Source organism: Adelges cooleyi, unplaced genomic scaffold, assembly GCF_023614345.1.
Source record: "Adelges cooleyi isolate 19-005CV unplaced genomic scaffold, UGA_ACOO_1.1 ACOO_flye_CR_arks_rails_tigmint_CR_PRNA_376, whole genome shotgun sequence".
NCBI lineage: Eukaryota > Metazoa > Arthropoda > Insecta > Hemiptera > Adelgidae > Adelges > Adelges cooleyi.
In genome coordinates, this window is record NW_026096053.1 from 456603 (window position 1) to 478091 (window position 21489).

Sequence of the window (21489 nt, forward strand, 5' to 3'; positions counted from 1 at the left end):
TATAACAATCATATATCAATATCATTGTCAAAAACTAACAAACAATATATAGCTTCTTACTATTTATTTTTAAACCCTTCATAAGAATCATAAAATAATTTGCGACACATGAATTTAGCTTTCAACTTGGAACATAGTAAAAATATACCTGGAACGAAAAAAGAAAATTTATACTTTTAACAATTTTTTATACTATTTACTTCTACATTACCTGATAATTTTCTATGAATACTATATATTTCTTCAGGTGGTGGTGTTAACCGCTGGTAAATTATTACTGGCAATAATGTCTGAATACGTTTAGTGGAATCTTGAGATCCAAAATCGTACTCTCCTTCTTTTTGAAACACTTCACCCATTATCATAACCATTTCAACATGAGCTTCTTCCATAGCTTTAGATTCATACCCAGTCAAAAAACCCATTGTTTTAGATAGTTCTAAAACCATAGCCCGATCATTGTCTGCTGCTGCTTTGATAATATTTAAATAATTGTTTAAAAATGTTTTTTCAAACGATCGAGTTGCACCAAAATCTAATAAGATAAGCTGAAAAACAACAGTCAAAAACTTATTCTCATAACAAAATAAACTCTTACAATCAATTTTTTGTATTAAAATATACTAAATAAATAATGACAAAACGTGAATATTAGTCCAATTTTCATAAGAAAGCGAGGAACTTGCACAGTATTAGACTAACCCAGTGAACTTAAAAGAAGAAAATTACTTTTATACAAGTTAAAATTTTAATAACAGATAAGTATTAATATTATAATTAGCCTATATATATATATAGTTTTAAAGCATTTCAAAATGTATAAACTATAACTTTAACATAATATTTTTTTAAAAAGCTGATTAAGTTAAAAGTTAAACGAAGTAGTAAATTGATAGAATTTTTAAGTGACGAAATCAATTGTGCATGTGTGATTTTTGAGCAAATGTCTTTTCTATTATGTGTATAAATACTTACTTGTTTAGTTTCTTCATTGTAAAAAAAGTTAGCCCAATTTGGGTCTGTTTGCATGTATGAAAACTCAAAAAGCTCTTTAAGACACAATTGCAAAACTAAAAAGCAAACGTTGTTCCTCGTAGCTTGATCCATATTTTCACATTTATCCAAAGGTATGCCTTCTATCAGCTCTGAAGTGAATACACGCTTTGTACATATTCCATCTTAAAAAAAAAAAAAAATTTTAAATCTTAAGAGCAGTATTAGCTTTCTGGAGTCTGGTATTTATAACAAGTTGAGTATAATATTAGTTTTAAAGTGTCTTAGACCAATGCATTTTTTGCTCAAAAATATGCTTCACAGGGGAAAAAATTGATCATATTATATAACTGTAAATACCAGTGTTAAGATGATACGCAACTTAACTATAACATTTTCCATATTTTATTCTTAAACAGTCTATGGGTAAGTAATGCCAAGTAATGAGCAAATTGTTTGATAACTGATGGCAGATTTATAGTTATAATTTTTGATTATAAATAAATGTTTTAAACATTCTACATTTATATAATAAAATGAGTTTATAACATTTAAATTGTTAATATCTTTAAAATAGCGTTTGGTAGTCTTTTTTTTATATTAACATACGTAACTTACCGATAACTCGTGGAACGTAATAATCTTGATATGGTTCTAATAACTGCCTGAATTTTTTGGTGCATTTCGCTTCACGTTCATAGTCTACTTCATTAGCTAATTCCTTATTGGCTACTTTAACTATGTTGTCGATAAACATGCCTTCCGGAAACATATTCCATACTTTCATTACACCCACTAAGTTATCTATATCGCTCTTAATGCTCTCGGCAACGCCAGGATACTGGACTTTAACTGCAACTTTGGTCCCATCTTTGATTGCGGCTTCGTGTACCTGACCGATAGAAGCAGCTGCAAAGGGCTTTACATTGAATGATTCAAAATGGTTTCTCCAATTCGTTCCAAATTCTGCGACCATCACTTTCTAAACAAAAGAAGTATTTTATTATAAAACTATTATACCGTATATGTACACATTTGTCAAATACATTACTTCCAATTGCCAAGTAGGCATAAAATCAGCTGATTGGCGTACTCTTTCAAATGCTTTTTGTAGCTGTGGGCTTAACAAATTGTTATCTTGGATACTAAGAATTTGGCCAATTTTCAAAGCAGCACCTACAATATTACTAGATTAAAAAATGGATACAAAAAAAAAATATAGCACAAGCACACTGACCTCGGACTTCACATAAAGTATTGGCAATACGTTCAGCATTTTCTGGTGAAATAAATGCACTTTCTAAGTATCCGCCTTCTTGCTTTTTAGTTGAATTGCTTACTCCTAAAGTTCGTTTTGTCATTTCCGTAACAGCTCCAATACCAATACCAGCAGCTAATCCACCAAATGACAACATACGACCAATATGACTAGATGGGACTGTTTTTTGTTTTGCTGATCCACTTAGCTAGTTTTTAATAAAGTCAATTTAATAAGAATATAGACAGGTTATAAATAATTTAGTTATATATATATATATATATAATATATACCTGTTGTTTAGGTTTTGAGTTTTTACTAACAGTTGGTTTCTTTTTTTTCTCCGAATCATTAGATATGTTACTATAGTTTTTATAAAAATATTTACAATCATTATCATAATTGATGTTATTAAAAATACTATTTCCACAGCTATTTCCAAATAAATATGGTTTTTTTAGTACATCACTTGGTACTTTAAAAGGACCATTTAACGCTTGTCCTTCATTTAAATATTGTTCTATTGGTACAATATCAGCTGGATCATCAGGTAGAGATTCTTCTTGACGGTTATTTTGACGAACTAAATAAAAAAAAATTGAAAAAGTTTTAATAGTAAAACAAGCTAGACAGAGGTAAACAGAAGTAGGTGGGTTTGATGAATATAGATATGAAGTTATATGGAGTAAATAAGGAATAGCAATGAAGAGAGATTTGTAAAGAGAGAGAATTTGGCTAGTTAACTTCATTTGTAAGGGATAAGACAAAAACACAGTTTAAAAAAACTGAAAGGAATTCATACTTGGAAACTTTTTACTGTAGCATACATTTATAACTTATTAGTAATTCCAGTCAGAAAACTTACGTGTCAATACAATTACATTTCGTACCCCTTCAAACACCATTGCAGTTCTTTCAGAAACTTCTTTTGCGATATACTCAGGCTAAAAAATGTGTTAATATTGATAACTTAGATATATAATACTTATGATTATTTTAGTTTATATTTTATTTTAAAATAGATAAAAGTATAAATAAAAAATAAAAAAAACAATAAGACACTTGTTCTTATGTAATTACAGTCAGTTTTGCTGCCCCGATTCCATCAGAAAATTGAATTGTGGCATCTTTGAAAGCAGTTGCTAAACTACATGTTTTTATTCTTGTATTACATTTTTTTTCATTTGATTTAATTATTTCTTCCAATACCATCTGCATACCCCTGAACACTCTAGACATATCAGTACCCTTGGAAACCGACATTATGATTTAAGATGTACCTTTTTTAAAGACGCTGAAAATAAAACTAAATGTAAAAAAATGCAAATAAGTATGCAAAACAAAACTAATTGAAATGCAACAAAATTAACTTACATTAAAATTCATTTATTTTCCACTCAAACAGCCATATTTACAAACACTAGTCGAAAATGGTAACCAATGTTTAACATGGTAATTAATAATTCTGCAAATTACCCTTAACTTTCTTCAAAGTAAATTGTTTCAGAATGTTATGAAATAAGCGATATTGATGTGACCATGAAATCTACCGCTGATAAGAACTATGTACATTACCTATCGTTAAATTTATCAAAAGGGAAAGGAAAATGTTGAAAAAAATATGGCCTTAGAGACTGCTCATTATGGTGCGGTAAAATTGTCTCTTGTGTTTTATCATTGTAAAACAGATTTATATTTAGCTTTATTTCATAACAAATTTCTGAGAAAACACAAAATGGGTGAAATTAAACACATACTTTGGACTTAGGTCACTAGATGGCTACAAGTTACAACCGCACTTTCATAATAAAAGATTTTTGGTGATAACCGTTATCAAATTAGGAATTACATGATAATGTCCAGAAGAAAGTTATCAAAATACGACACGTCATATCAGACGTTAAGTCTACAAAAAAAAACTAGGTATACCAATAGCAACAACCTTCTCCCATCTCCGGTTTTAAATTAAGTCTATTGTGAAAATGCTTAGTTGATATTAATAATTATAATTATACTGTGATTATTATAGTTTATCTTGTTAGTAAGCAAGTTGCTGGGTGTAGTTCTTTTACCAAACCAAAATAAATTATAAAATCTAAGCAACCATGAGTATGAAACATTTAACAAATAAAACTCCTAGGATTCTTCAAGAACTCATGCTGCAACAAGACAATTCAGTAACTACAATTATTTTAAGCTTAATTATGAGTTTTTTTTAAAAAATTATGTGTATTTTAAAGAAATGTTTCGAGTGCGGCACACATAATCCACAATGGGCTTCGGTTTCATATGGTATATGGATATGTCTTATGTGCTCGGGTAAACACAGAGGTCTTGGTGTGCATTTGTCGTTTGTTAGATCTATCACTATGGATGCCTGGAAAGATTTAGAACTAGAAAAAATGAAAGTGAGTAAAGTTTTTTTCCCTATTATTAAAAATTGAACATGATAAAATTTTACAAAAACTATCTGTCTTGATTGTCATGGAATAATTATTCAAACTATACTCTGTGTTAATAGGTAGGAGGTAATAAAAACGCCAAAGAGTTCTTTGAATCTCAACCAGATTGGAATAACTCAATGTCAATTGAACAAAAGTATAACACTAAAGCTGCAGCATTGTACCGTGATAAAGTAAAAATCAGTCAATTAGTACTCAATTATATTGAACGTATGATATATTTACAATAATCTTTTTTAGATTATGAGTTTAGCAAAAGGTCAGCAATGGAGTCCAACCACATCATCGGCAAAAGATTACTCAGTGGATCATACAAAAACGTAATATTTGTTTGTTGCTATATAATTTAAAACACAATAATGTAATTGTTTTATTATTTTTTAGGAAAGCTAGCCATGCACAGTCTTATAGTTTTAATGAACCTTCTACTAACTATAGTGAAGTCAGTTCAGGGTATCAAAATGATGCTATTCTAAGTCAAAGTGTTAAAGATGAAAAAGAAGCATATTTTGCTAAAAAACAGTATGAAAATGCTACACGACCAGAGTAAGCGATTTCTAATAAGCTTTTGCTAATGCTCAATTAGTATACTTTACCTATATTTTATAATTTAAACCATCAGCCATATACCACCAAACCAAGGGGGACGGTATGCTGGATTTGGAAACACTGTAGAGCCGCCACCTAGGAGTCAGTCTCAAGATCTTCTCGATTCTGCTGTATCATCGTTTTCTAGTGTAAATTGCATATTAAATTAAATAAAATTAGTTTTTTATTTATATTGTATTCTAAAATTGTAGGGCTGGTCACTATTTTCTTCGTCTGCTTCCAAAATTGCATCTCGTGCAACCCAGGGTGCCATAAAAATTGGTGGAATAGCTACTCAAAAGGTAACTGACATAACCACCGACCTAGGTTCTAAGGTAAGTCGCATGTGAATGATAATTTTATTTCACTTTTATGCTTTTAAAATTTATAATTTATTAAACCTATTTTTGTTAAAAATATTTAATTATATTAGGTATTCACAAGTTGTTTTTATTATGATTGATGAATTTGTATATACATTTGTACATATTTAAAACCAGTTTAGTATAAATCTATATGTATATTACTTATTATATTTATGGGTATTGTAAAAGTATGTGTGTTATTTGTTCAGAAATCTAAAGGCTAAATTACAATCAACAAGCTATTACTTGTATAAATTATAAAAACAAAAAAAATATATATGTATGTAATAACTGGAAAAAGCTTAAGCTTAACCATCTCTCCGCTATCTGGGGTGGGTTGTTGTGCCATAAAACAAAGTATTTTTATGAGCCTAGATCAATTAAGTAAAATAAAAAAACAGGTCAGATATATAACTTAGATCCTTCTAAATAAGCTATCATTTCAATTATGGTTCATAAATTAGCCTTTTGTTATTATTTATTATTTTACAGTTTAATTATTTATTGTCTTTTAGTATATTGTGCTTATGATTTATGTTGGCTTATTTATTTTCATACTATTAGATTAAAGAGGGTACTTTAATTGACGGCGTATCTACTCAATTTTCTACAATGACTTCAAAGGTAAATTTTTATGTGACTACATTAACAATATTAAAAATTTGTAATTAACAAAAGTCAGTGACAGACTATAAGAATAATCTCCCTGGGGTGAATCGCCCTGGGAAAATTTCACAGGTCAAAAGTACCTCTTGTCGGCATAATCTGCCACTGACAAAAATGTAATCGTGTAAACAATAGCTAAATAAGTTCAGAAATGTTAATGTCATAGATTACTGATTTGGGGCGAAAAGATTGGCAAGATATTGGTGGCAGTAATGTTCCTGCGCTTGAAAAATCTCATTCAACTGATTTTGTTGTGCCATCTACTGAGAACTCTTCACTCCTAATCGATGGTCCGTCAGGAAACACCAAGTACTGTCTTATAGATAGAAATAACTACCTTATGATTATGCAATGTTTCTAAGTGTATTTTTTTTGCAGAAACGTTCAAAGAAAAAACAGTTGGACCTCTTGGGATGTAAACACAACACAGACAACGACATCAGATCAAACAACCGAAAAATATCAACCTATTCAGGACGACTGGAATAATAAATGGGATAACAACTGGTGAAGTCTGTGTCAAATTTTGACAAACAATAATAATATAACTGTTATACTCCGCGCACTTTAAGAAGATACCTGCCTAGCGGACCCAAACTCCTTAGTCGTCGCCTAGGTCATATCTGTATGCACAGTAGGCAGTGCCTAACTATGACGATGTTGCGGGGTAGAAACAGGTCGTCGCCGACTCAACGAGGTATCTTCTTAAAGTGCGCGGAGTATAAACAATAATATTGTGTAAATAAAAAAATGTTTAATCAAATTATTGCCCTATTACATTTTAAAACAATTGTCAAAGCCTATGTTTATCCATGTTTTTTTTTTTACTCAATTATTTGTTAAAATCATGCCAACCATACTTTCATTATATATAAAGCTCCCAATAAATTGTTTATGCTGACTTTTTCCATAATATAATAAATAAATTATAAATTAAATTGACCATTAGTACCAGTTTTAGGAATATTTAACTGTACTTCTAAACTATATTTACAATAAATTAACAAATAAGGAGGGGAACTGCAAGTTACTTAAATTAAAATTTTATATATTCATAATGCTTTATGTTGAATGCAGAATTATCAACTTGAATTTGTTATTTATCTCCTATGTGTTATATTTTAGGACAAACATTGGTCTATAATGTTCTAATTTATAATTTACATAAAGTAAAAATTTTAATTAAAAAAAATATGTTCCTAAAATAAACAATAACTTTCCTCTCAGATTTTAAATAGTAATTTTTTAATTCCCTACCATTCTCTTAATGTTATTCAAATATTATATAATTTCAATTATTTTATAATGAAAACATTAACTATTATTTTTATAATAATCTTTTTATTATAATAAATAGAAGAATTAAAATTGAAAAGTCATTCCATTGTGCATATTTATTCGTTAGTTTTTCTAGTTGACGTAACTCATTATATTTTAAATATATGTTATTGTAGTAGACTATGAAATCATTTATGAAAAAATAAATCTTATACCGTGTTTTACTTTTATTTCAAATTTGAGTGTGATAGTATATCGTCGCTTAAGAACCATCTTGGCCTATCTTAAAAAATTTGAAATTTTATTTTATAAACCAATGGCTTTGAATTATCAAGATGCTTGAGACTGTGTTATTAGTTTCAATGTTTGACACCAAGATGTTCGCTGTGAACATTTAAAATATCAAGGCCACATGTTTTTTGTTTCTCTTGAAAAGTTGGAAAAACTGAGATGAGACATGATGGTTCTTAGGTGGCGATATATCACTATGTTTTTAATAATGTAGCAAATGTTACATGACTACTTGTTAAAAAAAAGATTATAATATATATATATATATATATTATATAATTAATAATAAAACTGATTATACTGATATTGAATTATGTTAACCTTTTTTTTAATTTTCGCCTATTTGCAACTGTTCAGTATTTGCAGTGGTGCAATTTGCTTCAAGTTGTTGAGGGGGACTGAAAAATAATTAGTAGAGTAAAATTAGCATATTTTGAGGTTTTTTAGATGACTCCGAGGTAAAGGAGGCTTACCCTTAGCCCCCCGCCAAATGCATCACTGCCTGTTTAACATATAATCGATCTGGGTGATCCACCCTTAGTATATATCAGCGTGGATCTAAAACCTAAAATAATATGGGTGTTATAATTAGTAATTGCAGAACAAGCTTTTTAACTAATAATGTAAGACTACGTGTAGAAGTAAAAAATTACAAATTGAAAGTATCGATCCAAATATACACACATAGGCTCATAGGCGACTGCGCTTTAAGCGAACTTAAAAAATTGAGTTTTCAAGCCTCAAGGCCATATTCTCGAGTATTGACTAGTAGCATTTACTGTAAAATTATCTTCTGGTGGAGGTAATGTCAGTCAGTGGCTCAGCTGACGATAACAATTATCATGACAAAATCAATAGGTATGTCAGCAAATTATGATAACCATGAAATGGCCGCCGATTTTTTCAGGCGGCCGTATATTTCTTACGGGAGAAAACCGGCAACCATGTTGAAAATAATGATAACACAAGCTGCCAGTAGATCTTTTGATATTTTCATGTCAATTTTTGAGTACATCACTACAATGTTATCATTATTGATAATTCAACAAAATATTATCTTTTTGACTTAAACGTTCCGAGTTTCAGAATTCAGACTTTAGTCACTATTTATTAATTTGACTTCTTTCTTTACGTGTCCTAGACGCGTATTAATTAAAGTCTTAAGTTTTAAAAAAATTCATTGTTATGTCTAAAGATAAGTGTCAAGAAGGAAGGGAATGTATGGAGAAAGCAAGCAAATAGTAAATCACCGTTTTATACGATTTTGGTCTAAGAAGCTGTGAAATAAACTCTATTTATTTGTTTTAGTCTCAAGACATCTTTATTGAAATGGGTACCTGATTATGACAGTGCAGCTGATGAATATTCAAAAGCGGGTTTGTGTTGATTGTATTTGTTATTTTATGTATTGTGTGGCTAAGAAAGGTTGTAAAACTAAAACTTTTTATGACTAAAAACGTTTGATTAAGTAATAAATTAAACAGTTTTAGATTTTTTTTAACCTTGTAGGTTCTGTACTTAATAAATTATATTGAATATTAAAAACCAATTAACGACGCCCGTTATAAATATTAGTATGTTTCATTATCCTAATAATAACAATATATTAAATTTGCTACTAAAACTAGATTATTTTAATATTTATTACAAAAAATAGTATGTTTCCTTTCTCAAAAAGTTCTATATAAGAGTGTGTTACAATGAAAACTAATAAGTTTCATTCTTTTCCACGAATAGTATTAGATTAGTTTCAATAAGAGTTTTGATATACAAAACATACTACCTACTTATTGTCGCGACTAAAACAAACATTCTGGTTTTCAATAGAAAAATTTCTGAGATTGCTATATCATTTGAATTGTATTATACCAAGAACATTATCATCTTTAATCGTTAATTAAAGCGGAATACGAAATAATAGTTGGGTCATATTTTTTAGTTTTTGTTGGTCAGTCTTTGGTGAGCTGTGAGCGCTAATAATAGATATACAATTGCTGTACTAGGTATTTTATGTAGGAATTAAAGTAAGTTGTTTGCGTTTCATAGCTGTTTGCTTCAGAGTTGGAAAATCTTATAAAGAAAGTAAAGAGTGTCTGTTGAAAGCATCTCAAAACTACATAAAAAATGGATCACTTTTTCATGCTGCTAAGTAAATAACAAAGTTTTAAATATTATTGATCAATCAAAACATAAATATTTAAGTTTAAACATTGAATTAATATGTATTTTTTATATTTAAAATCAGATCTTTGGATCAGGCATTGATTTTATCAAAAGAGATTGGAGATTTAAGTGATGTTCCCGATATGGCATTGAAAGCAAGTTATTACTATCAACAACACGGATCATCTGGAAGTGCATCTTTGTTGTTGAACAAAGCTGCCGATATGGTAAAACAGACCAATCCAGAAGCTGCCGTTAAGTTGTATAAAGAAGCAGCTATTGTAGCTTCGGTATGTCATAATTTAAAAAAAACATAATACAATATAAAAACATAGTACAAACGTAATATAATGTGATAGATTGTGCAATTTTCTTATAATATTTTTTAACTGTTAAAATTTGATATTAAGAACGAAGATTCAACCGGTCAAGCAATGGAATATACACATAAAGCAGCTCGATTATTAGTCAAGATGGATAAGTAATAATAGTTAACAGCTGTATTAATAAAGAGTTTTATTAGTTAAAAAAAAAACTATTTTAAGATATGAAGAAGCTGAAGAGGAATTAAGACGTCAGTTTGGTTATATGCATGAGGGTGGGTCTCCGACAAGTATGGGTAGAGTAACTGTGGAACTGTTTTTATTGCAATTGGCCAAAGATGATCTAGTGGCTGCTAGAAAAGTGCTTAATCAGTATGGATCAGAATATTGTGAACAACCCGAGGTAAAATAAAATTTAAGTAATAACTGATAAACCTAAACTATATTATTTACAGTATGTTTTTTTGTTTGTTATCAGATCTGTTTACTTGATAATATATTAACTGCGTACTCAGAACGGGATGCTAAAAATATCAATACTACATTGGGCAATGCATTTATAAAACACATGGATGTTGAGTTTGGTATTCTTGCGAAGAAATTAGCCAGTAAATGGACTGAGGAACCCGTAAATGTAAGTTTGTTTCACTATTGTTTTATATGGTACCATTAAAGGTCATGGTGCCGAAAAATGCAAAGTTGAAAACTATGAGCAAACTTAAATCTCAATAATATAATTTTATTTTTACCTGCCCCTTTAAAGAGTTACATTGATTATATTTTTATTATTATTAATTTATAATCAATGCTAGAATTCATCACAATATGTTATAAATAATTTCAAAAAATGAAATATATATTTAAAAGTAACATATCTACTATGAAAATAATTACTACAAAGTTAATTGGGAATTTACTACTTTGATGTAATTTTTAATGATTTGTTTTGCACCGTTTTGTAGAGCATTGCGGCTCAAAATCCGCATGGAGCAGATGAAGATACAGAAAAACCACAAACGGATTTTGGTGGAGGACTTTGCTAAAAATTGTTTTGAGTAACTTAAATAATCAAATCTAAATTATTAATAAATTGCTAGCTGCACAATAGGAACTACTTTTTCTAATTTTTCAGGAGGGTTGAAAACTAAATCAATAACATGACCCATTTCTGTAGTAAACACTAATTTCTGAGTATTAGTTTTAGTTGTTTGGATCATCAGATTTGTCCCTTTCTATAGTAAACAATGCATTTGCGTTTGCTTAGAACAGCAAGATGATCACAGCAAATTGATAATAGGGAACTAGTCTCCTTATTGTAGTTAGCAACTTAAATATTCTACAATCTTTTGTAAATTTTTTCTTTTAGTAATCGAGTAATAACAAAAATTATTGTATAATAATTATAAATACTTTCCATAGTTTTATTTACTATCATTTTTGTGACGAGATGTTTTCTGTTATGTCAACAGTATTGGAATAATCAAAAATAAAATTGGTTTTTGATAAATGTATTAAATGTCACATGTTGATAATTATAATTTTTTGTTACAAGATTAAAATTTTACTGTATTACAATTTATATTTAAATATATGTATTCCACGCCTATGTATTCCGGCCTTTTTAGTGTTGAACTTTAATATTATTCAATCTGGGTAATTTATATTTAATTTAATTGAGTTTTTAGGTATTAATCCAAAATATTGTGTTTTCCCCAAAATATAATTTTTGTTTACAGATTCATTTTGAGTTATAATCATTGTTCTAAACATTTATTTTCTTAACGCTTTAGTTAAATTTCTTTACTATTTGATAAAATTGAAAGCTATTCACGTAAAATAACGATCAGTAAAGTAACATGAATAAATCTTTTAATCTTAAATAAGTTATTGCATGTCTGTCTTACTGATAATAAATATTTTATATTCTTGCTTTTCCACTGTATACTGTTCAGCGTTTTTTTGTGTTATACCATTTTATATTTGGTATAGTTGTGTGTATTATATTTTATTAAATTATTATTTAAATTTCTAGTCATACATATATATTTGTTAATGATTGTTAACTTATAACTTTTACTTGTTAATTGTATAAATATAAATGATTCTATTTTAACTTTAAGATTAACTCTTAGTTATAGTATAGATTTAATACAACATAATTATTGGCATTGGATAATTTCTACATTATATTAATTTTTATAAATTCAACTTTTGTGAAATACAACAATTTAGTTATACTAGAATTGTTTCATTATATTTTTTATCTATTATATATTTAATCTATGACTTTTTATTATTATTATAAATATTATGTAATCATACAAAAATTAATAAAAAAGGCATGTGCAATTAATAATAAATAGTTTTATATTAAATTTCTTTTAAGTCAAAAAGTGGACGGAAGTTTTTCAACTAAAATAGTACAAGGTGAACAAAAATAATTATTTGAAATATAAAATAGTGATAGTATCTGAAATTCCTATTCTTGGTCAATAAATTAAAAATTTACAATGAGGTCTTTTTTACATAATGGACAATATTTTAACGATTCAACATCCTTAGTAGTTGCAATGCGTTTACATTGTCGACAACACCAAGCCGATTTGATATCAGTCAATAGTTGACCTGTGACAATACTAGCCTCCGGTCTGGTTTTACATTTTGGACATTTTAAGCTCCTGCAAACATTATATTATATAGCTCTTGTAATGTGAGCATTTCTTTAGTATATAACCCATTAGCGTTAAAAATGAATACTCACCAAGCTGAGAATTCATTTGAACAGCTGTAACATCGAATGGCTGGACAAGGCGAATCTTCAGGCGCGTGTTTGCTGAATATGTTTAACGACAAAGCGTTATATTTATTTTTCTGAAACAAAGATATTAATAGTAAAGATGTTAACAATACATTCATTTAGCGATTAGCTTAACAGTTAATACAGTGTCTATAGTTTCTAGTTTCATCATTGCTCTGGATGTGATATTGAATGAACTACATCCTATCGCTGCTAGTGCAATGATTGAATATATTTGTTCGATGTTTAAGAAATCTTCATAGTTACGAAGCGTCAAAGATGTCCACAACGCCAATTTGAAATTTCCTAAACAAATTCAAATTGTTATATATATTATAAGAAAAAGATTAATTTGTAAATTTTCATACCATTATAAATTTGTTGTTGAGCAAGTATTAAAAAGTGCAATGCTTCAACTATACGCCAACTGTTTTCGATAATTTCGGCACGTGTCTTAAAAGGAGTACCTTCTAAATTGTTAATTTCTACGTCTTCAACTAAAAAATATGTATCATTTTAATTTAAGTTAAAGACAAATACTCTATTTCTTGTTTCTCAGCTATACCTGTTAAAATGGTTTCCAAATTTTTTTCTTTATACTCTTCAACTAATAATGCACCTACTGTGGCTAACTGTTTGATTACGTTCGGTTGGATATCATTTTTTAATTCATGATAAACAATCTAAAAAAAAAAAATTAATAAAAAAAAACCAACTTGATGATTACTGATTAGTTATGTTTATATATTACAGCAAAAACTAATTGTGCTGCTTCCATGTACCGTTCGCCATTGTTATATTTAGAAACTGTAGTTAAGATATTTTTAATATTGTTTAGCCATCGTTCTAGATCTGGATTACTTAAACTTTTTATGATCTCTTTTAGATTGCTAATATCTACGCTGCTTCCTTTCAAAAGTTGTTTGGACAGCTAAAATTTTGCAAATAAATAACATTTTTTTTTTTAAAGTTTCATTTTGATGTTTGATATGTTAACACTTCATACGTTTTGGTCTAAAGACATGTCTTCAACCATTCCACTGTTTTGAAAAAAAGTGGATATTGTATCCAATAATGTGTGATTGGTTGGTAACGTTTTAGCAAGTGCTGTTAACGAGTCATAATCTTTTAGCATTATATAGCATTCTACTAATTTTTCCATGTTTTCTACTTTTTTATAATATTCAACAGCTAAATCCCTGCAAGACACATAACATACATCATAATCCAAATGTATACAAAATAGCGCAATATCACATTTAGACCGTTTACCATTGTTGGCTGTCAAAAAAATGATCTCCGATACCTTGCCAAGCGTGGTCTAATGTAGTACTGGGAACGCCCGACAATAAGGAACTAGATTTTAATAATTCGGCAACTTTGAACCAATTACCTAGTTTTTGATGTAATAATACAGCTAAATCTCTAAAAAAAAAATCATTCAAATACAAAAGTCAGATAATATTGTGTTAGACTTTCAAGATTAATTTTAATAATTACTTTCGATCGGCTTTAACGTATAGTGTTTCTGCTTTATCAAAATCCCCGAAATATATGGCGACTTCGGCTTGCTGCAAAAGTACTTCCTGTATGTTGGCCAATTGTTTTATCGTTTTGATACCATAATAATCTTGGCATTGTACGAATGCTGTTTCACTTGTAGCCAGATCTAAAGTTTGTAAAGCTGCTTCGGCTAATAATCGCCTAAAATGTATTTCAAAATTATTGTCAAGTTTAATTGTTTTGAATTTGGTATGTCTCACCATAGCCTTGGATGTGGATTATCGTTAATAAACTTCATGGCTTCGGTGATGCTAACTTTTTCCAGCAGTTGCCTAGTATCTCTTAACGACTTTGTTTCCAACGTAATGACATAATCCAACGATGGATTCTCTGGAGACTGAATGATTTCATCAAGCATGACCGCTTGTATTTCTAAATCCTTGAGGGCAATTAAACAATTGTTGAAAATACCATTTAAATATAAATTTTACTAACTATAAATGTAAAAAAAAGCATACTTTAAAAGAGGCGATGTACGCTGAAGTACTAATCGGTTCTTCTGGATTCAACCCTCTTATTACATACATCCTTGTTTTCTCCATAATAGCTAACAGTTCTGGGTCGTCCGAAGCCCACTTCATTGTCCACACATCCCTCCTTTGGAAATCAGATGGTGCTTCCGTATTGGTCAGTTCACTTTTTTCGTTTATAGAAATGATAGATAATACTCCAGTAGAATCGATAATAGCCAATCGTCTACAGAAAACAAAAACTGCATAATATTATCTTTATTTAAAAATTATATTTAAGAGATGTTTACTTGGAGTTGGAATTTAAAGCTAGTTTGAAAGGTCTTGAAGGCAAAATTCTTCTTTCCACTAGGCCCACTTGTGGTAATGAGTATATTTGCAAAGCTCCGCTTTCTCTTCCAATCAGTAAAATGCCATCATTTGAAGTTATACACGTTATAAGATCCTTAGTCCCCTGAACATAATTATTTTGTTGTAAAAAAATCTGATTGAAATAGAAAAAAGAAGTAAACAACGTACTAGTTGAAAAGCTGTGCTTTTAAATTCTGACGATTCTTGGGTGAGTTCATCAACTCCAGAAGGAGTGTCGTCTATATGAAACATTTTCACTTTTTTGCGTTTAACTAAGAAGTACATATTTCAGATAAGACGTTTGGCGGTTTTTTTACAAAAGTCTTATAATACAGAATTCTATTTAAAAATCTCCACAAATATTTGTTTTGTATTTGTATATAATTTAGTTTTAAAAATCATAAAACGGATTAAAATTTTCCCTGTTAAGGAAGGAACATGTTTTACTAAACTTAAAAGAACGTGAATTTGCATAATTATTTTTTATTGATATCAGAGTGTTAGTTTCATCGTTCTAATGACTCTTGTAGTAGTAGTTATTAGTTATTCAGTATGCAAAAAACATTAACAATTACTGAAAATTCAGTATTTTTTTAATGTGATTTTGCATAAAAAGTAAGAAAATATTACTATTAAAAATAGAGCAAAATTATTGTATCATATTATATCATAAATTATGAGTATGCATACGGTTTACTATTGACGAAGAATGTGATTTTGGAACAGTGTATTGCCATGTCATAAAGCTCGTGTGTGATGCGACAATTACATAAGTTCCGTTCATCGATACCCATATTGGTTTGAAATTTATGTGTTTAGCTATTAAAAATTATATAATATACAAACATTACATTTTTTTTTTTTTTAAATTGTTCAAACTTTCTTACAATCGACTGTAGTGTTTATGTTATTGCAAATGATCAAACTGAAAGGTCTAGACTCGTCATTTTTGTTTTGTATAGCAAGCACACAGTGGTCTTTATAAGCATCCATGGCCAACAGACAATTAACTTTTGTATGATAGAACTGAAATCCCATATGCAGTGTTAAAAATTGTTTTAAAAAAAATAAGTAGTTAAAATTAATTGTTACTTCGTTTTTTTTGATATTCCAAAACGTAACGTCCGTAATAGATTCTTCATAGTTTTGGTATGCGTACACAATGGTGTCGGCAAAGTAACACCAAGGGTAATCGTATCGTACGTTGGCAAAATAGACAAAACTATCAATGGCTAATGTGATGCGCAACGATGTGCTTTCCCAACAACAAGCGGCTACCATGTATCCGGGAACTTTAAGTGTTCTCAAATGCTACAACATATTTTGAATGCCATTTTAAAATAATACAACTAGAAATTTGATTTTATAAATATCATATTATATTAGTCACCTCTCCAAACGGTGAACGAAGTTGAAGAACATTTGATTCTTTTACTTCTCCGTCAACCATTAACGAACCGACTACTGCTAAAACTGTACCGTTATGATTCCATTTAACAGACACAATGGACATGTCACACTCAAAAACTACAGGATCTAAGTAGATTACGAATTTGCTTTAGTAAAGACCAAATTTAAAATGTTTATAGGTCGTAAATTACTTGTATCATATTGATTTTTCATTATCTGCACGTGTCCCGATTTATAGGCAATGGCCAACTGTGGGCAATCATCGAGTTCTCTGTTGAGCCAATGACACGCCGAAATTGGTACACTATTAAGTGAAACAGGCAAACAGGTAATTCCCAATTTAGACTAGATAGATAAAATAGTGTTATTGTATGAATTAATAAATAAAACAAAAATGACAAAACAGTTTACCACAAAATTTCCATCGCTGTCATACAAATGTACTTCTCCAGTTTTAATGGTAAAAAGTAAGAATTTGGAATTTGGAGACCATTGAACTCCAGTTAACGTTAACTTTTTCAATTCTTTGCCCCATATTCGGCTACCCTCAACCGAGCCAACGATGACCGCTCCTTTAAAATAAAATCTTATCAAGTACAGGACTCCGACTTACATTTTAATACATAATAAAAAGTTAACATTTATATACTATAAGCTCACCGTCTTCATAAACTATACAGATTTTTTCCCCATCACTGTTCCAGGCCATACCTTTTACAATGGATTTATTACGATTGTTAATCATTTCCTCTTGCCATGTCCCCTTGAAAATATTTTCAACAACGAGGATCGTTAAAATAGTTATATTAGTTATATAATTTTAAATCAGTCAATTTACTTTGTACATTGTCCAAACAATAATTAATCCATGTTCATCGCTTGACGTTAATTTATTGTATTTTTCATTCCATACAATAGCAACTACATTACCAGAATGGCCCTCAAGAGTTTTATTCAAGGCTAAATTAGCTTGTCCAGTCACCCCTTTGGTTTTACCACTTGTTGGTCCTCCAGAATCGATTTTTAGTACCTTGAGTAGACCATCATCACCGCCAACAGCAATGCAATCCTGACTGGAGTTCCATTCGAGGCAATTGATTTTGATGTTGTTGGGTATAGCTATCTAAACATAAATTGTATTCATAACAGTTTACTTGACAAAAATATAAGTACATTATAATAAAAATAAATATAATGTAGAGCATACTTTTTTGCTTAAATATATGAACATGGCGAACAGTTTGCTAAGATTCAATATGAAGATTAATTTTTTAAGCTATTACTGGTTCAAAAACATCTCTCGATTTCTAAAGTACCTAAACAATTATTTAAGTATAAAATTGATTTGTTTTTGTTTACATTTTAAAATCGCATACAACCGGTCACGGGGTCTAATCACTAGAAAACAAACGATAACTGATAAGGGTTATCTCGCAGTATAGCCAATCTACTTCATCCGTAGAGCGGGCTAGGAAAAAAATTCAAACATAGAATTTGACGTGAGTATTGACAAATAGGATATAGTTTTCGGAGAACTTTATTTTAATTGAAACTCAGAAAATGTTTGGTGTAATTTTCAAAAAAATATTGGTTTTAGTATTGGGGTTCTGTATAAACAACAAAACAAAAGTGGATCATGTTTTTATTATAAAGAAATCCGAGTTTTCACTAACTCACACAATTGTCTCAAATGTTATTTTTTATTATTAATGAACAAATTTTAATGATGTGATGAGTGGTGACGCTGAATTTAATCGCATGCCGATATATATTGTAATAAACACGTGCCTATTGACCATTGTTCTACTAATCACTCGCTTACCAATAGCCTATAGGTTATGTTTTATCATGGTGATTATTTTTGCCCAGTTATTACAGGTATAATTCTTTATCACAAGCAGCAAAATGTTTGATGGGTAACGTTCGATATACGAATATAATACAAACTGCTGAACTAAAATACTTTATCAGTTTCTTTAGCCAATTATTGATCATAACTCATACGTGTATTTTTAATTAGGTACTCAACAAAACGATGTTTAAAAGTTTAAGTTTATAATACCATTTAACTATATTGTTCTTTGTATTGTTTTCTAGCAATAAAAAATTAAGTCTTTGGCACAATGTTTATACTTAATGTGTAACAAAGCTGTTAGGTTATTTAAGTATTCCGTATTTTTTGCTTAACTTTTTAAAATATGCAATTTCTAAAAAAATAACACCTGTGCACTATTACACAGTGGCTTATTTTTGGAAATTTGTTGGGGGTTATCCAAAGTTTGATCACAAGTAGCCTGACAACAATTTATACTTAATCTCCCCGCTTTAGATGTTAGTTTAGCAACAGGAACTCCGCTAGGAATGTGATTTAACTTTATTAGTGTTTTTTAGATAGGAGTCCAGCAAGGAGGATACCACCTCAAAAATATGCCACTGACTTGCTATCAAAATCATCTAACAGCCGATGTTTAAGAAAAAATGTAAAATCTTTGCAAATTAATATGCAAATAATAATAATAAATAATGCAAATAATAATATTAAATGCAAACATTTATAGTTCATATTATTTGTTTTTGAAATTCAAAATAAACAAAATTCAAAACTTAAGAGTCCAATTATTAGTTGTTCTAATGTTTTTAATGTGTGTGTTATAGTCAGTTGTAGAATACAACTGTATTTAGCACTTAATAATTATATTTGATCGAAAAACCAACGGTAGGCACAGCGGGAGGTATTACAGTATATTATACCTGCTATACTAATAGCATATTTTATAGTTTATATATATATCTAATATGCTGGTTTACATACGAATATAAAAAAAAAACTATCTGGTTTGAGTGTTCATTATAGTATAATCTTTTTTGATGATCGCCGTGTAAACCGTGATTTAGGCGCTTGGTTAATTTAAATATTCATATAATATACGAGTATAGGCTGTTAGACCGTCCATAAGTGCACCGTGATTACCTCGTAAAGACAGTTTTTTGATTAGGAGAAATGATTTTTTTGAGACATGTTAAATATTTAAATTCAAAAAATCTGAAAGAGCGTAATTCTGAATTCCGTAGAATATATTATAGGTAGGTAACACGTAGATTTACATGATGTTTTAATGTAGAACATATAAAAAACATAATCATGTTCAGTACTAAACAAATGCACTTTTTTTTTTTATGTTTTGCATATTTCCCTTTTATTATCTTATCTTTCCTGACATTTTCTACAGTGGGTCCGTAAAACAAAAATCGAGTGCAATATAATATATACTTAGAACTTATTTTACTGATAAACTTCCTAAAGCTAAAAATATTTTTTTAAATATGTACCTTGGATTTAAAGAGCCAATGTAATCTTTTGTAAAACGTAGACATCTAAACATTTAAATCAATACAACTTTTATATTGTGAAAAAGAGCCCTCCTACGATAAAAATGTAAAAAGTTACTAAAATTTTTATTAAAAATGTAGGTAACGTAGACGTAGTGTCTGATGGATTGATGAAATGAGGCTGGTCCTTTAATTAATTGTTTAATGTTAAAAAACTAATCATATGTTATACATTGTATAACAATTTTACTAATAAAATAAATAACAAGTTTAACTTTTAAGTAATCATTAAAAAAAAGTTTTTCACTGATCGGGGTTGGCGTTTACACCTTGTACTGTGGTCTGCGAGCCCTCCAAAATATAATGAACTCATATAAACTATAACAAAATAAATAGGTGTGATTAAAAGATTCTTATTTTAGTTCGGTTTGCTCTTTACGCCTAATTTATATTGTATTTCAGTTCGCGGTGAACTATGTAATGATAAGGCGTGAATGGGTGTGGGGAGAGATTTATGAATTACAAGTCAAAATTATACATACCTATAGGCTATATTTATTTTGTTATTATAAAAACCTAAAGGTATTGTTCTCTAACAACTAGATATTGGACATGTCACAAAAATCAGTGTATTATGTGAGATAAATTTTGACATATTTTGCATTGGTGACTAATGTACACAATATACATAAGTAATAACTTAGGATTAGTAAGATCTTAAGTCTTAACTCCTGAACAAACTTTCTGAAATACAAAATCAATAAAATTCTCCTTTTCTGGGAGCGATAAGGGTTTAGGTTATTTTTCTTGTTGTCGTTTATTAGGGTAATATGTTTTGGTCTCCCTCCTTCACACCCATAGCGTTTCGAAAGAGACTAAAGCGATAAGGATTTGGTTAGGGTGGTGCCTAAGGAATATCTTCGGAAAAAGGGTCTAATGATTTTATAAATTGCGGTGTGTTGAATTGAAACTTTTTTTTTTTTAACGATTTTGGGTGCACACTTTTGTCGTCATAGCGGGTGGAATTTTTCCCACTATTGTACTACCTGAGTACAAATATAATACGATTTCTGGCCGACAGACGTTATACGTGGAAAAATCGTTTTAAGCAAAATTTATCATCTTGGGTGTAGGCGATAATGAAAACCTATTACATCGAATCAATATTTCCTCGGCTTCGC

At 29.4% G+C, this 21489-nt stretch overlaps 4 protein-coding genes and 1 long non-coding RNA gene across 11 annotated transcripts; 2 read left to right on the plus strand and 3 right to left on the minus strand.

Moving 5' to 3' along the window:
- Positions 1 to 29: 29 nt before the first annotated feature.
- On the minus strand, positions 30 to 4054 carry LOC126840208 (atypical kinase COQ8B, mitochondrial). Of its 3 annotated transcripts, none has more exons than XM_050575806.1 (10): positions 3728 to 4054; positions 3332 to 3545; positions 3117 to 3195; positions 2545 to 2834; positions 2231 to 2459; positions 2045 to 2169; positions 1612 to 1975; positions 976 to 1178; positions 212 to 548; positions 30 to 148 (listed from the first exon to the last, which is right to left on the minus strand). In XM_050575806.1, the coding sequence occupies exons 2-10, from the start codon at positions 3512 to 3514 to the stop codon at positions 60 to 62; spliced, it is 1899 nt and encodes a 632-aa protein (XP_050431763.1). In that variant the 5' UTR covers positions 3515 to 3545; positions 3728 to 4054; the 3' UTR covers positions 30 to 59. The 3 variants fall into 3 exon arrangements, with proteins under 3 accessions (XP_050431763.1, XP_050431761.1, XP_050431762.1); XM_050575804.1 differs by having other exon boundaries at positions 3626 to 4054; XM_050575805.1 differs by having other exon boundaries at positions 3332 to 3557; positions 3626 to 4054.
- Positions 4055 to 4166: 112 nt separating this feature from the next.
- LOC126840932 (ADP-ribosylation factor GTPase-activating protein 1) lies at positions 4167 to 7425 on the plus strand. 2 transcript variants are annotated; one of them, XM_050576958.1, is made up of 10 exons: positions 4167 to 4428; positions 4492 to 4659; positions 4773 to 4886; positions 4954 to 5033; positions 5098 to 5259; positions 5336 to 5450; positions 5514 to 5636; positions 6231 to 6290; positions 6499 to 6641; positions 6711 to 7404. In XM_050576958.1, the coding sequence occupies exons 1-10, from the start codon at positions 4357 to 4359 to the stop codon at positions 6841 to 6843; spliced, it is 1170 nt and encodes a 389-aa protein (XP_050432915.1). In that variant the 5' UTR covers positions 4167 to 4356; the 3' UTR covers positions 6844 to 7404. The 2 variants fall into 2 exon arrangements, with proteins under 2 accessions (XP_050432915.1, XP_050432916.1); XM_050576959.1 differs by lacking the exon at positions 6231 to 6290 and having other exon boundaries at positions 5514 to 5603; positions 6711 to 7425.
- Positions 7426 to 8197: 772 nt separating this feature from the next.
- LOC126840933 (uncharacterized) lies at positions 8198 to 8660 on the minus strand. The gene is made up of 3 exons (XR_007686115.1): positions 8555 to 8660; positions 8375 to 8466; positions 8198 to 8299 (listed from the first exon to the last, which is right to left on the minus strand). It is a non-coding gene; the product is annotated as an uncharacterized LOC126840933 (long non-coding RNA).
- A 271-nt stretch (positions 8661 to 8931) lies between these two features.
- Positions 8932 to 12265, plus strand: LOC126840438 (gamma-soluble NSF attachment protein). Of its 4 annotated transcripts, XM_050576173.1 has the most exons (9): positions 8933 to 9142; positions 9210 to 9277; positions 9948 to 10050; positions 10147 to 10354; positions 10475 to 10545; positions 10610 to 10790; positions 10866 to 11021; positions 11350 to 11442; positions 11520 to 12263. In XM_050576173.1, exons 1-8 carry the CDS (start codon positions 9087 to 9089, stop codon positions 11428 to 11430), a joined length of 924 nt encoding a protein of 307 aa, XP_050432130.1. In that variant the 5' UTR covers positions 8933 to 9086; the 3' UTR covers positions 11431 to 11442; positions 11520 to 12263. The 4 variants fall into 4 exon arrangements, with proteins under 4 accessions (XP_050432131.1, XP_050432130.1, XP_050432132.1 ...); XM_050576174.1 differs by having other exon boundaries at positions 8932 to 9142; positions 10866 to 11015; positions 11350 to 12265; XM_050576175.1 differs by having other exon boundaries at positions 9905 to 10050; positions 11350 to 12265.
- A 510-nt stretch (positions 12266 to 12775) lies between these two features.
- On the minus strand, positions 12776 to 18365 carry LOC126840373 (WD repeat-containing protein 35). Its single transcript, XM_050576055.1, has 22 exons — positions 18186 to 18365; positions 17817 to 18101; positions 17639 to 17741; positions 17390 to 17550; positions 17170 to 17323; positions 16959 to 17104; positions 16661 to 16879; positions 16456 to 16594; positions 16259 to 16387; positions 15737 to 15840; positions 15508 to 15671; positions 15206 to 15443; positions 14948 to 15126; positions 14685 to 14888; positions 14457 to 14609; positions 14191 to 14383; positions 13936 to 14115; positions 13750 to 13867; positions 13553 to 13681; positions 13330 to 13490; positions 13149 to 13258; positions 12776 to 13065 (listed from the first exon to the last, which is right to left on the minus strand). The coding sequence occupies exons 1-22, from the start codon at positions 18207 to 18209 to the stop codon at positions 12885 to 12887; spliced, it is 3474 nt and encodes a 1157-aa protein (XP_050432012.1). The 5' UTR covers positions 18210 to 18365; the 3' UTR covers positions 12776 to 12884.
- Between the last annotated feature and the right edge of the window lie 3124 nt (positions 18366 to 21489).

Coding starts and splice junctions, on each gene's coding strand:
- LOC126840373 (XM_050576055.1), bottom strand. CDS start 18,209: ATGTTCATATATTTAAGCAAAAAA. Junction 17,742..17,816: donor TTGTTTGGACAATGTACAAA/GTAAATTGACTG, acceptor AATATTTTCAAG/GGGACATGGCAAGAGGAAAT. Junction 15,672..15,736: donor AAAGCACAGCTTTTCAACTA/GTACGTTGTTTA, acceptor AATTATGTTCAG/GGGACTAAGGATCTTATAAC.
- LOC126840208 (XM_050575806.1), bottom strand. CDS start 3,514: ATGTCGGTTTCCAAGGGTACTGATATGTCTAGAGTGTTCAGGGGTATG. Junction 3,196..3,331: donor TCGGGGCAGCAAAACTGACT/GTAATTACATAA, acceptor CACATTTTTTAG/CCTGAGTATATCGCAAAAGA. Junction 2,170..2,230: donor TACTTTATGTGAAGTCCGAG/GTCAGTGTGCTT, acceptor GTAATATTGTAG/GTGCTGCTTTGAAAATTGGC.
- LOC126840932 (XM_050576958.1), top strand. CDS start 4,357: ATGAGTATGAAACATTTAACAAATAAAACTCCTAGGATTCTTCAAGAA. Junction 4,887..4,953: donor CAGCATTGTACCGTGATAAA/GTAAAAATCAGT, acceptor AATCTTTTTTAG/ATTATGAGTTTAGCAAAAGG. Junction 6,291..6,498: donor TTTCTACAATGACTTCAAAG/GTAAATTTTTAT, acceptor TTAATGTCATAG/ATTACTGATTTGGGGCGAAA.
- LOC126840438 (XM_050576173.1), top strand. CDS start 9,087: ATGTCTAAAGATAAGTGTCAAGAAGGAAGGGAATGTATGGAGAAAGCA. Junction 9,143..9,209: donor ATGGAGAAAGCAAGCAAATA/GTAAATCACCGT, acceptor TATTTGTTTTAG/TCTCAAGACATCTTTATTGA. Junction 10,051..10,146: donor TCACTTTTTCATGCTGCTAA/GTAAATAACAAA, acceptor ATTTAAAATCAG/ATCTTTGGATCAGGCATTGA.